The sequence below is a fragment of the Eucyclogobius newberryi genome, unplaced genomic scaffold, assembly GCF_026437365.1.
Source record: "Eucyclogobius newberryi isolate DKJ021-1_F unplaced genomic scaffold, fEucNew1.0.hap1 SCAF_6, whole genome shotgun sequence".
NCBI classification, from domain to species: domain Eukaryota; kingdom Metazoa; phylum Chordata; class Actinopteri; order Gobiiformes; family Gobiidae; genus Eucyclogobius; species Eucyclogobius newberryi.
Window position 1 is genome coordinate 15,304,985 of NW_027316278.1, and position 14,794 is coordinate 15,319,778.

Below are 14,794 nucleotides of genomic sequence, written 5' to 3' on the forward strand. Positions count from 1 at the left end.
TTGTATTGATACAATAATAGACCCTTTAAAAGTTTGGAAACAAATACATTCGAAATTCCAGAATGGAGAAAAAGTGAACATGGAACATAATAGAGATGTTAATAGAGAATTTAGGATTAACCACAGAATATCAATTGTAGAAAAAGATTCAGTTGTAGTCATCTGGACACTGTTGAAAAAACAGCCACTTCTTGTTTTTTCAAAAACTGCAACTGAATTTATTTCCACAATGGAACACTTCTGAGCCAAAAAAAAAAGAAAAATCCAGATGGGTGCTGCCCGGTGGTCGAGTGGTTATGCACAGCACACATGCGATTCTCGACTGCATGTCCTCCCTTCTCTCATCCCCCATTCCACTTTCCTGTCAATAAAGCCTACGGGCAACACATTTTTTAAAAAAAGGGTTAGGGTTACAAAAAAAAGAAGAAAAATCAAGGTGCTGTAGACAAATGATAACTTCTCGGATACATGTAAAAGATATCAGAGCCTCAGCCTCACGATTGTATTTGACATGATTTGTATTGGAGAGGTACTCTCTTAAGGACTGTAAGCTGTAATTGTTCTCTGCCCTCTGGACGCAGGATTCAGGACTGTTGAAGTAGTAGTAGTAGTAATAGTTTCCAACAATTCTTTTTTTTTTAATTACGATGGACACTTGGCATGTTTTAGGTATTACTGTACACATACTTTTAGAAATGTTGATGTTCCTTCCAGAATTTTGAACATTGTGATTCATTAGGGTCTCAAAGTTAACACGACTGAATTAATGTGTTCATACTAGGCAAATGCCTCCTCTGTGTGGGCTTCATGCTGTGGTTTGCTGAATGAAGTCATGGGAACAGGGGCCGTCCGGGGCCAGCAGCCTGGCTTTGGGGCAGGTGCTGGACCTTTCCGATTCGCCCCTAGTGCGGGTTACTCCACATATCCACCCGCCAGCTCAGGGAGCCCCAGCCTTTTGTGCAAGACTTGTGGTCAAGCCTTTTCTGTCTTCAGGAGGAAGGTATGTTTGAAGATGTTTGTTATTTTAAATTCAGGTGGTTTAGACATTTTTTGGCAAGAATAAGAAATGTAACTTTAATTTGTAAGCTTAATTCGGTTTTCTCAGTCTGGCACACACCTTGCCTGGCACTGATGTCATTAATACATATTATTTATACGTTTTACATAGATTTAAATTTTTTTTTTTTCCTCCGCAGTATATTTGCTGCGACTGCATGAAAAGCTTCTGCTCCTGGTGCACGGTACAGCAGGAGAATCTGCGCATCTGTGCCACATGTCATTTACTGAAGGCAACAGGTTTCCAGCGGCCAAGGCTCATGCGTCTGCGAGTCAAAGACCTGCGTCAGTACCTCCAGCTCCGTAACATACCCACGGACACATGCAGGGAAAAGGAAGACTTGGTCGAACTGGTGCTGTGTCACCAAGGCATCAGGGAGGAAGACGACACCAACAGCCTTCACTCGCGGCCTCTATACTCTCCCCCTGCCTCCACCACGCAGTCGGCCTCCGAACTCTCCACCTTTCCTGCTTCTCAGGAGGGACCACTCAGTCGAAGCGATAGCTCTGATACCACCCCAGTAAGGATGTTTCACAGCAGTCTCTCTCAAAGGTTTACATTAATTAAGACCAGAGTTAAAATGTTATTTAAATATTTAACTATTCATATTCTATTTTAATTCCAATCCATTTTACCAGAGATCCTAAACATTAAAAAAAAGAAACAAGAAATATTCTAAGTAAAATTTATTTAAGCACTGCTGGGCATAAATATGTATTCTTTGCTTTTCTATGAACGGAAACAAGGAGAGTTGTGATTCCCAGATAGCATCATCTCAGGACTCTAATCCTAATCCTTATTTAACAGGCTAGACACAGTCTGAGCAGTACAAAGGAGCACAGACTAATGTTGTGGTTGTGTGATGCAGGAAGCTGATGCGGCATCAACATCTCTCCTTCACTTTGACCCCAGTGAACACACACCTGAGGTGATCATTGCTTTATGTTTCACTTGACATTACCTAACAAATTTCCATAAACCCTATAATTCCTGCATTTATAGTAGGGTGGGAGTAGTAGCTCATCACATAAAGTCTTTCTTTGGTTTACAGACTAGTCCACAAACACGGCGCCGGGCCCGAGCCTCTCTGTCGGACATATCCAGCCTGGGGGACATTGAAGACCTCTCTGTCCGGCAGCTCAAAGAAATCTTAGCCAGGAACTTTGTGAACTATTCTGGGTGCTGTGAGAAGTGGGAGCTGGTGGAGCGCGTCAATCGACTGTACCGAGAGACTGAGGAAAACAGGAAATCATGTAAGTTTAGTCTTGTTGCTCAGAATTATCAGAACTCTTTCAGATTGTGTTTGGGCTGTGTACAAAAGACTCTCTGTAGAACCTGTCTGGTTGTTTGCTGTGTTTTGGTTCGGCTGACGTTTGCATGCACTTCTTCTTTTTCTTCTTCTCCTTTGGTGTTTTATGGTGGCTGCTATCCAAGTGTTATATTACCGCTACCTACTGTAGTTTTACGCATTAGACGGAGGACATCTCCATTGGACTGTATTCTTTAGACTTCTCCCCCCCTCGAATGATTGCTCGGTTGGTATCTCTGACTCTCCGAATGGGGAATGTCTATGGGGAGTGTCTAATTTAGCCCACTCAGGAAATTTGCTCCACGGTATCTTCCTGCCTCTTTATCGATGATCTGATCTTCTCAGATCTCCTTTGCGTTTTAGCAGTACAGTTAAAAATATCCAATATAAAGAGGAAAAAATCCTTCCTTTTCATTACCAAGACATCCAGAGGAGAGCGCTCCAGCCGTGGTCTCCTTCTTCTTCTTTTTTGGTGTTGATGGCAGTTGGTATCCAAGTGTTACATTACCGCGACCTACTGTAGTTGTACATCTTCAAAGTATGTGTTTTACGCTATACCGTTTAAAAAAAACAACACCAAAAAACCTCCAGCCTTGGTCGGACGGGATGGAATGGGGCGTGAGATAGAGATATATCAGCAGCGGTACAAGTCGGCAGCAATCATTCGGTTGGTCTATCCAGAGCGAGCGATCGATCAGTCCGAGATGTTTTATCATTCTGAAAAGATTCATAGTAACAAAATTTACCAATTGCAATAACAGAAACAAGCCATTGACTTTCTCTTCACAATGACTGAAAACTTGCTTCCCAATTTGCTTTAAAATCTCATTTGTTTGAACCTTTCTCATTCTTTTAAAGTTAAAGTGTACCTTAACCTTGTTATGATCCATACTTCAATGCCGCTGGGGCAACCTATTTACTACTGAATGTTTAAACTCTAATATGCAACAGGGATGTTTAGGGAATTGTTTAAATTTGTCTCCCTCTGTCGTTGCAGTGGAAAATGTGAGCAGTTCTGTAACCACAGGTAACTGTCATCTTTTTAACCTCATTTCCTTGCATCATGAACCACATCCTGTTATAAAGTACTGCATTGTAAAATCATGATATTATTCAAATATTTCAAGTATTAAAGGCATGGTTTAAGGATGAAATGCATTCCCTGAAATCACATTCTCTGTATTTTTTTACCTCATTCTAAAGTAATGGCCTTACCCCCTTCTATCTGCAACGGTACTAATGGAGGTAAGGTTATGACTAACTTAATTGTAGTCTCCACTTCTTTGTAAATTGTCTTCATTTTATACCCTCCCTTCTGCTACAAATTATATAAGGTAGAAATCTAGTACATTTTCCAAGCGTTTTGTGCACAATCAGACCACCACACTCAAAGAAGTTGTTTTGCTCAGCCCCTGATGTGTCTGCCCCTTCACTGCATGCCACAAACAGCACTGATTTGCTTCGTCCTTGTAATACCGTAATGTGTTCACTGTACCCTTTGACTCGACGTATACTCTTGTGTTTCAGACTGTGAAAAGAGTCCATTAACCATCTACGACGATAATCTCTGTCGTATCTGCATGGACGCGGTGATCGACTGTGTTCTCCTCGAGTGTGGTCACATGGTCACCTGCACCAAGTGTGGGAAAAGGATGAACGAGTGCCCCATCTGTAGGCAGTACGTTGTGAGGGCTGTGCATGTTTTTAAATCTTAACCACCACAGCACGAACGACCACAGGCCCCGAAATGCAGCTTAGTGACGACTTGTTGGATTTTCCTCTTTGAAAGCATTCCTCCATTTTATATAATTTATCTACGTTTCGATTCACACTTTCCTTATACAAAGAATGTGCAGCCACGTGCTTGTGAACAATTGTCACCATAATCTCTGCCACTGAACATAACCTAGAAAATGGGTTGGTAAAATCCTCCAAGTGACATATCTTTCAAAAACATCAAGGAATCCTGCCATTAGACACCGGGCTGGTGCTAAAAACGCCATCTTTCATCCCGTTACAGCACACCAGTTATATTAAAGAAAAGCACCTTTTCTCTATGGACTCTTCACTTCTGCTACAGCTCATACCGGCGGCTGCACACATTTAAACTGTTTATTTTCTTTGTGCGAGGAAACTTTGGTTTGATATGGTTTTCTTGGTGATTGATGGTTATGATCCAAAATTGGACAGAAATCCTGACTTCTGTGTTCCATTATACGCACATTTTATGCATTAAACTACACTCGACCACACCGTTTGTCAGTACATTGTAATAACAAAAGAGATGCTCAACAATAGCTTACTTCAGTCGCCTTTTGTCCTAGCTTGGCCCAAAGGTTAACAGACAAACTTGGTGCTCATGCAATCGTTCCTCTATTTTGCAAATGTAATAGTGGATGTGAACCTTTGAATGTTATTGTTAATTGGAGTGGAATGAGGCATTTTGCTTTAATGTTCATCTTTCATAGGTTGGAGTGATATTCAATTGACTTACTAATGTACATTTGCATATATCGGAAAATGGATCCTTGAGATGTATATAACTATATTTTTTCCCATTTGATTTTAAGTGTATTTTCAGATTATTTGGAGATATTTGACTGAATTTGTACCTAATGTAATCAGCTTTATCCAGAGCATGACAGTAGCTTGTGCATCTAGTCAGGTTTGGCGCACAACATATTCTCATGTTAGTCGGTGTGAACCCTCATTTGTCCAGGAGTGTTCCATTGTAGAACAAATTCCGTTGTATCATGTTGTTTTTCTAAAAAGTCAGGACGATACAACTGATTTTTCCCCCTACATATTCTCATGTGTTTTTTTTCTGTTTAAAATATTTATCTCTGCAGTAAATCCCACTGAGCCATTGTTGCTGCTACCACAGTTCACATCAATTATAAACAATTAACTGCACTTTTCAGTTTCCAAGGGTGTAAAATGTGTGTTACTTTGGTTTGTATTTCATAACGTTGAACCTTTTATTTTGGTAATTAAAGACTTGGATTAAAAATACACTATAACTGTCCTGTTTGTACATTTGAATCACACACTTGTATGTAGGTTTGAATGTATTCTTATGAGCTTTTTTGAGCGTAAAACAGATACACAATCTTACCCAAGTCTTTCTGAATGTTGCGTGTTAAACTTGTCATTTATTGCACTATTTCTAAATCCCACAAAATAAGTAAGGTTGATGATGGGAGCAAAATAATGCCAAATATTGATGTTCTCGCCATGTATTATTAAAAAAAATTAAACCCTACACTTAGAATATAGTACAAATGAAAATCTTTTAATGCATTTTAGCACTTGGTCTTGATTATAAACATTACATTGACCTGAGGTGATCGAGGCAACAGCATTTCCCACCCTGCAACAACACAAACCACCAAATATCGTTTCTTGTTCCCTCCGAGAAACAGACGGTAATGAAAACCAGCTGAGACAGTCATGGATATCATCAGCTCAAATGAACCTGATTAAACATTTAAAAACACGACCAACCTCAAACCATTATATCGAGTTACAGAATAAATAAACCATTTCATATTAAAAAAAAACAAAACAATAAATTAATGTTCAATAGTGTGTTTAGTGTAACACGGCATACGAAGACAAACATACATTCTTATAAAGTGTTTGATAATTTAGACACGTCACTGTACATTTATTTTCATGTTATGGCACACAGCTGACAGTGTAGTGTTGAGGCAAAGAAAATGCTCACATGCTTGGTAAGTCGAAATGAAATTTAGCTCCTGAGTGGACATAACCATGTAAACTCATGAATGTTGCCTGCATAAAAAAATACCGTTTCAAATATTTTTAAAAACAGGTACAAGCACATCTTTATAAAATGGTTCCAACTCAAAATACGCATACCTACAACGTCGATTCATAAGAAAGTTAATGAGCTCGGATCACATTATTATTGGAATATTAATCTCCGGGTCAGAGACGTGTCACAGTCTGTTAAAGAGGAAAGCTCTTCATTAAGTGCATGGAAACATTTTGTTGTTGTTGCTGCAGATTTTTGCCAAGTGCTAGCTCGTCTTCTGTAAGAGTTTTTCCTCCATCAGCCTGAAGGGGACACTCACGGACATCTCTGCAATGAAGCGCTCACATGCAGTCTTTGTCACCTGCTTGCAGAACCGGAGGTCGATCTGACAGATGCTGCCGCAGCGCTTGAAGAAGGTTAAGGAGTGGTCTGTAACTCGATTACACACTGAAGAGAGAAGAAAGGACACTCGATAAGAGCTAGTTCATCAGATGTAAAAGACTCCTCGTAAAGAAAGTTTCAGTCAATTCAATTCATTTTACAAACTGAACAACCAGGAAATGAATGCCGCTGTAAGCTCACGCTGTGCCAGGTCTGTGCACGTTGAACAAGTTCTGTTTCTGACTCAAACGGTTACACTGGAATAACTGGAGAGCCCTGGTAAGAGAAGACGCGCTCCAGAGTGCTTGTTTCTCACCTGACAGGTTGATTTCTGTGAGGGAGTCCCGCGTGGTGGTCCCAGCCGCTGTCAGCAGGTTGACTGACTGGTCGTTGATGTGGTTGCAGTAGCTCAGGTCCAGCCTGGACAAAAACGGCATCTGTCGGCTGATCAGGCGCAGCGATGTGTCGGTGATGTCCAGCCCCGCGAGACGCAGGTCCTCCACGTTTCGAAGTTTGCAGCGGTTATCGAGCTGACCTGTGAGAAGAGGCGGGGAGAAGCAGCCCAAAATGTTATGAGATTATGTACGAGTAACTGTCGGGACACAACATCTGATTTATACATTTCAAGTTTGTTTGTTTCGAAGGACAAAACAAATAATGGTCAAAATCTGATATTTTAGAAAAACAGACACAAAAATTAGACAAACTAAAATCATATTTGAAGGAACGGTGCAAGAAACAAATGTTCAAATAATTAATTAATTTTCTACCGCTTGTTCTCGTTAGGGGTCCCAGGTGCCTGGAGCCTATCCCAGTGAATATAGTCAACTAGAGCTGTCGTTTAGTTGATTTATCATTTTGTGTTATTTTTGTGTGTGTGATTTTAAAGGTCAGGGTCTTGTCAGTGCATTTTTGGTACAAGAACAAGGTCAAATCATAGAGATACTTAATAGGTTTGAGAGCTTTTGGCAACAACACGATTTTTTGACTACAGCCCTATCGTCAACATAAAGCTTTTGTCACTTGTAGATTTAGGAACCAAAACTTTTTAAGTAATGTTACTCCCAACTACTTATTACTAAGGTTCAAATAAAAGAATACCTCAGAAATCTACTCAGAGAATTACAATTTCTTCAAAAAGTTACTCAGGTAAATGTAACAGAGTACTACCCTCCTCTGCCCTGTGAAAATATATTGAAAGGTGAATAATGCAAACTCAATTCTAGTTTCATTGGAATAAATCCATAGTTATAAATAAGAAAGAAATTAGACAGACATACCTGGTCTGTTATCTGTAGGGGGTGAAAGGAGGTCCCTCATCTGTGCGTCTTTGAGCCCTTCCACCCACTGGACGTCCAGAGTGCGCAGGAGAGGACAAGTGGCAGTGCAGAGGGCAGACACAGCAGCCCAAGAGCATCCAGACAACTTGAGCACTCGTAGACCTGGACAACAATTTCAAATACATTTAAAAACAAAACAAACAGGATAGTAAAAAGGACTCAAAGCTTTTATCATTTACCCGGTAACCTGTTGATCAGCCAGCACAGTTGTTTCTTGGAAATATTAGTCCAGCTGAGGTCCAAAGACTGTGGCTGTCGGCGGATAATGCCACTTAACATGAGCGGAGTGATGGAAGTGCAGCGGTTTAGATCAATCATTTTCCAAAGGCCTTTGTCGCAACACCTGGCAACCACAAAAAGAGGACTCATTTCAGATCACAATCATCAAAACGACTTGCTCATTAGGTGCAGTGTCATTGTGCTTACCATCGATTCCAGGTCTTGCACACCCTCATGCACACGCAGAGCTCCTGGTGGGGCAGATAGCCAAAAATCTTCATCCAGATCTCCCTCTGTATCACGTGAGTTTTCCCGTCCTTCAGCGGCAGCCTGTCAGGAGGTGGGCTGATGGGAGGAGGCCGTATGACGTGTCTCTCCATCTGAACACACTTGGGCGGGGAGCGGGGAGGGACCGGCCGGGTGGTCGGGCTGCTCCTGTTGAAGCCCAGCGGGGTGATTTGATTGGGGTAGAAGTGGCGCAGCTCCCAGGCTGTCCCGTTCATCTCTTTGGCCTTTAAGTGGGCCCTCTGTTCACCCATGTCGCTGCCATTTCGGAATAACTTTTTGGGTTCTTCGTTTTCACTTTCTGGCTCCGATTTGAGAGGTTGTCTGTTTTCATTCGCCAAGCAGTCCTCCGATGTTTGTATCTCATGGTTCAGGGCCTTGCTCAGCTCCCGGCTCAGCTCTCTGTTGGGTAATCGTCGCTTGCGCCGAGCTTTTGGGCGCGGCCCCCGTTCCTGTGTCTCGCTTCCCCCTTCGCTACTGGGGCCAGCCTGTGGGGAGCTACAGAGCGACTGGTCACTGTCGGCAACAGGAGTCTTAAAGAAAGGAAGAGAAAGTTCACTCCTCATGTCCTTGTCGTCCCCTTCCTCTTCTGCGTCTCCTAAACGACTTCTCCTTTCATAACTGCGATAGTGATGCTCCCTTCCGTCGACATCCTCTTCATCCTCCTCTTCCTCCTCCGTCTTCATCTAAAATGTAAATCGTGGTTTTACACCCATTCCAAAATACACCGATCCATTACGTTAGATGTTCACTACGTTTACAGGCACTGGTCCTGCAAGTATGCGCCTTTAAAATGTCACAGCATTAAAAGCAATAAGTTCTAATAAAAACTGCAAACAATGCTTTTGCAAATATAGTTTTACCTTTATCTTGATTTCATTTTTAGACATGTTAGGAAATGCATTGCTCACAAGTAATTTGCTCTTTGTAGAGAAATGTAACACCTCAAACCTCCACGTAGTGGATCATAATAATGAAACCCATGCTAGTCCACAGCGGCGACTATCATTTGTGCCATTGCGATCTAAAATGAGAGAACATACACTTCTAATACTTTCTTGTCCGTTTCTTGCCCAGTGTTTATGCAATGTTAGATTATTCTGTTTTCCTGGCGTGCATGCAAACGTAGTGACTTCGTTTCAGGTCTTACAAAAAAGCATTTTATTCTTGTTATAATTCTATAATCACAAGTGAAGAGGTTTCAGAACTCACCCGTTTCCTCACTCCCATGTCATCGTCGTCCTCTTCAAACAGCTTGCGCTTCTTCCTCAGCTTGTCCTCGGGGCGGGGTCTGCTGAGGCCACTCGGTGTGAGCAGCGGGGGCTGTCTGTGGAGGGGGTCAAACCTGGGAGTCTCGTCCCGCTCTGGTCTCCTTTTGACTGACGAGCAATCGGGCTCCTCCTTCCCGGGTTTCTGCTCCCTCAGTAAAGAGCCGGGCAGGTTGGATGCGTACTTGAACCCTGGACCTCGTTTTTGCTTCAGTGCCAAAGGTGACGAAAACAACAAAATGACTTTATACCTTATGCCAAACTGTGCACACGTCACAAGTACATATTTTCAAGTGTTCTATCTTAGTCAAATTATATAAAATAACAACAGACTTTTTAATGATGAAATTAAACAAAGTGCAAATGATTTATTTTTTTCATTCCATAATTGTAAGTCGTATCAGAAAAGGGCAGGATTCCCTCCAAAATCAACAATGACACAAATTATATAACTCGCACATAATTTTACTCACTTTTCCGCTCTTGCCAGCGTGGTTGCATTTTGGACACTCCCAGCAGTTTGGCAGCTCATCATTCACAACACCAGAGGCATCACTAATCTGTAAAAAATGAAGACTCATTTACATCTAATCAATTCTTAGAAAGACACAGCATGGCAGTGACAGTGAGCGTTGAGATATGCATGTTTATTGTTTAAGCAAAGCGCTAGTATTCTGAGTCAGCTGCCGATGAATGCTTGTTGCACTGCCAAAGGAGACTACATTATAAAGCCTATTCATATCAAAAGGCTACTTAAACCATTTGTTACTGTCTAACAAATAACAAAAAAAAAATGTATCTGCCACTTGTGCTTACAACATTTTGTTCCAGCTGAAACAAAAGTAACTAAACTAAAAAATTGTTTGGCAGGAGTCAAGGTGCTGCATGAGTCATAGGCAGTGACAGTGTGATGAGTTGCACAAACAGCACGTCGACATCATTGCCATTGCCTTTGACTCCGCTACAGCTCAAAGAGTTAGTCATCTTTATTGACAATAAACTTTCCTGGCACAAATCCCGACTAAATGAGCCATGCTGTGGATGACTGAACGCTGAGTTGACGCGGGTCGTACCTTGAGGCAGTTCGGATGGACAATCTCGTTGCAGATAGAGCATTCCATGAGCATGAAGTTGAATTTGTCCTCCTCGTCCTCCACCGTGTCCTCCTTGCCAGCCTCTTTGCACACCACACAGACGGCAGTGTGTGGCAGGACGGGCTGCAAGACGCACACACTGTTACAATTTAGAAATGTGTGAAATGTATTACTGTGCTCTGAATACACTATTAGCTGGTATACATGTATTACTGTGATAACAATAAATGTATTGAACAACATTTTTGATAAATAATTGACAACAAACTTTGTCTAACGTACCAACTGTGAGAATGGTCTGCATTTCAACACATCCTGACATTTTTGAGAATTTAAACAGTTTTCTTGCTAGAGCATATAAAATAGTTTGATTTCATGCATGCAATATGTCAAAATATTGATAATATTTTGAATGTTGTTTTGAAGATATGCTACATTTTAATGCCGAGTAATTGAAAATGCAACAAAAAGAGCTGATTAAAAATAAAAATTAGATGACAATGAAATTAGAGTACAAGGTGAGATTTTTGTGATTCATTTTACAGACATTTGTTTGATACTTAAACCTCAACAAATAAGCTTAAATATATGTATTAACACATTTCGTATCACCCACCACTACTGAACCTGTATTTCCAATGAAAAAACTAACAAAGGTGATATTATGTCCAAATACAATCACCTTTTTAATCAGAGAGTGACAGTGAAACACGTGGGCACTTACAGCGATGCACTGCCTCATGATGCACGACTGCTTCATGCGCCCAGGACCTCCAAATTTCTTCATGTCTTTACAAAAGTGGCACTCTCCACACTCGGTCCGGAGGCACGCCTCACATCGTCTGCACCTCGTCCTCCTGCGACGGGCTCCAGACGTGCTCCGGCTCGAGGGCAGTTTAACGGCAGGTGTGGCTGGTGCTGCCACTGCTGCCATCTTGGGCTTTGGACGATTGACTGCTGCCCTCTGCTGAAAGAGACACACATTTTGAGTAACATTGTCCTGAACCAAAGAAATCATAGGTTTGTCATCTCCTTTTCAGTTTAGTTTACTCATCACTAGGGCTGTAGTTCTGTAGTTGTTTAGTCGATTATTACAATTAAAATTTATATGGATCATAGCAGAAAGGAGACGGCTTGTCGCGAGTTAGTTTGAGGGTTGGTGAATTGTGAGTTAATCTGCCGTTTCACAGATAAATACACGATTTTGTGTTCTTGTCAGCACACTTTGGGTCAGATACAAGTTCAGATCATTTACACCCCTTTTACAGCCCTGATAATCACTAAAATGCAAAAACAAAATTACAGTACTGGACATTTTTATTAAATGCATATAAAATACAGTACAAGTGCTCTGGCAAATATGTGCCTGGATCCTTATGGAGTCTTAATTTCCACAGTGGTCTAGTTTAATAGCTTCAGTTTTTGATAATACTACTACAAACAAGCTGCACCTTTTTGTAGTCCATTTTTATTCAGTTGACGATGCAGCATATTGCAACATCAGTTAAAATCCTAACCTTTGCGGTTTCACACTTATCTTCAGCCCTTTCCTCGTTGTCATGGCAGCCTATAACATTAACACTACGAGAAATCATAAATATAGACTGAAACCAGGACAGCAAGAGAGTGATTCTTGCTCGAGCTGGGCAGGTTACCTAAGCAACCAACTCATTTGCCTGACTGGTGGCATCAATTTGAATGTTGCACTTTGAAGGAAACACATTTGATATGGAAAAGAGCAAAGCTCCTATTATACTGCCCAATGCGCTGTATATTCTTTAAAATACTGGTTAAATTAAAGCCATCGTGTATTGCAAAGTGCTATGATCTTCTCTCTGGTAAAGATAAACAGCAAGAGATTTTATAGCATGACTTCCATGACTTCTACAAGGCAGCTCTACCGGATGGATTAATACTGATGTGTGTTTTGTGATCAGAAAAGCAGGTAAAACAAGACGCACAGGACTTAAATGGACAAACAACTCAACTGAGAGCAGGAAGTACCTTCTGAATAGGTCTTGGAAATCTACAAATCTGCTTTCCACCAATATAAGTTCTTATTTTGTAGATTTATTAGCCGAGTGGCATCTATCCACTGCTTGCCTTCATAAATACGGTTTTGTTTTCATAATATCAAAATACTAAAAGAAGACTAAACTCATAAGCAGTAACTAAACATTAGTGCTGTAAGAACACGAAACACTGTGTGTAGTTTTTGCGACGTATTTTGCAAAGACAAGAAGATTTGAATGTGTGCAGCCTAAGTGTGCTTTTAGGCTGATAAGAAACTGTAGTCAAATCTTGCTTTTTTTTGTAGCGAATATTGAAAACCAAACCGCTTCAGGCAATTCACATGACAATTTCTTTTTACAACAACTGATTAAAAAGAGCGTGAAAAGAGGACTAAAATAGTACATTTCTTTTTGCAGCCTGTGGACCCTTTGCTCCAGTCAGCTGACCATCCTTATTGTAAGTGTGGAGTAATATGACAGGAATTTGGGATTGGTTGCTCTGACTCCTGAACAAAAACATGGCCTATATTGTTTCAACTCTGCTTCTGCATACAGAAAGAGAAAGCCACAAGGTTAATCAACCACTGGTATTTTCACACACCTTGTTGGCGTTTTGGCCTCGGGAACAGGTGAATACGCTACAAACAATCTGAAGATATGTCGTGGCGTGGGTGTATTAAACGTTACAACATGGTGACTCAAGTTTTGGTATTAAAGCGCTGTGGATGAACAATGAGGACGGAATCACTCAATGACAGACATTTAAAGTGCTGTCAAATGAAGGCCAGGCATGGAAGTTTTATGTGATCATCAATTCACATATTTTCTCTCATCAACAATTATTGAACTATTATTATCAACTTGTATCGCAATTGGGTGGTGTCATTGTTTTTTTGTATTGATACTTCCTGTTTCTGTTGCCTTGCACAAGTAATACTACCCATTTCTCCATATTTTAGATTTAGAAAACAAAATTAAAGCACTTTGCATAAATGTTTGGACATGCTAGGCTCCTTATGTGACTCTAGTTTGGGACACTTGGGTGAATCCAAGAAAGAAGTAGAGCTACTATTGTTTGTGTCCCCCCCATCCCCCTCCTCTATCCCAGTCTGGACAACATTTTGCCCCAAAGCCGTCTTAAAGGCACAGGGGAGTGGGCAGCTTTAGGAAGTGCCAGGAAATTAATCACAATTTTGCAAGAGGAAGTAGGAGGATTTAATGTCCAGTCTAGTACAGGATGTGGCCTATCATACAGCTACAACAATATAATGTGAGCGGGTTATGTGGCCATGTGTATTGAAATTAAAATAATAAATAGTCTGGTCAGTTCCGGCTCACAAGGAAGATAATTCAAGGAGCGTAGTAAGACAGCGTTTACAGGTCAATGGACAGTCATAATATAAAACGATGGCTAGTCATCACTTTGTATTTGTAAAGTGTTAAATTAAAACCTATTAAAACCTTTGTGAAAATAGCTTACATTTTAAACTAACAGCACATTAGAGAGGAAGAGCGTGTGAAAGGCAGCAGCAGTAACCTCAGACTACTACTACTACACACTATTTCCGCCCAAAAACATTAGCTCAGCACACGTGAAACGCGGAACAAAACAAATCTAGAAACGCCAGGGTGTGGGGGTGAGAGGAAAGAGCCAGACTGACCTGCTCAGACTCTGAATCATATTCCTCGTCGTCTCCGCTCATTGACAAGGCCATAGCTCCGCACTCTCATACCATTAATGTGAGGGGGAAACTAACATGGCTGAAAAAACCTCCGAACAGACAGCTCACACTCCGCCTCCCGCTGGCTACTGCGCACACGGATCTGCGCAGCTCGAGCCACACTCCGCCTCCCGCTGGCTACTGCGCACACGGATATGCGCAGCTCGAGCCACGCTGCGCACAAGGAGCCGCGCACTACGCCGACGCGGCACAGTGACGAACTCGATATTGTTTATAGAATGAATTGCCACGAAATATTGTCAATAGAGCTCATGATTGTGACATTACACATCAGACGATTTTTTTAAGGTAGCTCAATGTTAAACTAAC

The 14,794-nt window shown here is 41.3% G+C and overlaps 2 protein-coding genes across 5 annotated transcripts in view; one reads left to right on the forward strand and one right to left on the reverse strand.

The window, feature by feature from the left end:
* The window catches only part of rnf34a (ring finger protein 34a), a 6,160-nt gene extending 782 nt beyond the window's left edge, over nucleotides 1–5,378 (forward strand). The window contains exons 2-8 of one of the 2 annotated variants that reach the window (XM_072433123.1): nucleotides 782–1,000; nucleotides 1,197–1,577; nucleotides 1,926–1,985; nucleotides 2,109–2,310; nucleotides 3,364–3,393; nucleotides 3,570–3,611; nucleotides 3,894–5,378. In XM_072433123.1, the coding sequence (XP_072289224.1) occupies nucleotides 782–1,000; nucleotides 1,197–1,577; nucleotides 1,926–1,985; nucleotides 2,109–2,310; nucleotides 3,364–3,393; nucleotides 3,570–3,611; nucleotides 3,894–4,081 (1,122 nt within the window). In that variant the 3' untranslated portion in view covers nucleotides 4,082–5,378. The remainder of the gene's footprint in view (nucleotides 1–781; nucleotides 1,001–1,196; nucleotides 1,578–1,925; nucleotides 1,986–2,108; nucleotides 2,311–3,363; nucleotides 3,394–3,569; nucleotides 3,612–3,893) is intronic. The other variant, XM_072433124.1, reaches the window with a different exon arrangement.
* A 259-nt stretch (nucleotides 5,379–5,637) lies between these two features.
* Nucleotides 5,638–14,554, reverse strand: kdm2ba (lysine (K)-specific demethylase 2Ba). 3 transcript variants are annotated; one of them, XM_072432540.1, is made up of 10 exons: nucleotides 14,405–14,554; nucleotides 11,456–11,695; nucleotides 10,711–10,854; nucleotides 10,111–10,197; nucleotides 9,582–9,845; nucleotides 8,292–9,055; nucleotides 8,045–8,208; nucleotides 7,806–7,967; nucleotides 6,842–7,060; nucleotides 5,638–6,591 (listed from the first exon to the last, which is right to left on the reverse strand). In XM_072432540.1, the coding sequence occupies exons 1-10, from the start codon at nucleotides 14,456–14,458 to the stop codon at nucleotides 6,410–6,412; spliced, it is 2,280 nt and encodes a 759-aa protein (XP_072288641.1). In that variant the 5' UTR covers nucleotides 14,459–14,554; the 3' UTR covers nucleotides 5,638–6,409. The 3 variants fall into 3 exon arrangements, with proteins under 3 accessions (XP_072288641.1, XP_072288639.1, XP_072288640.1); XM_072432538.1 differs by having other exon boundaries at nucleotides 9,582–9,853; nucleotides 10,110–10,197; XM_072432539.1 differs by having other exon boundaries at nucleotides 9,582–9,853; nucleotides 10,110–10,197; nucleotides 11,456–11,688; nucleotides 14,401–14,551.
* Nucleotides 14,555–14,794: the final 240 nt, after the last annotated feature.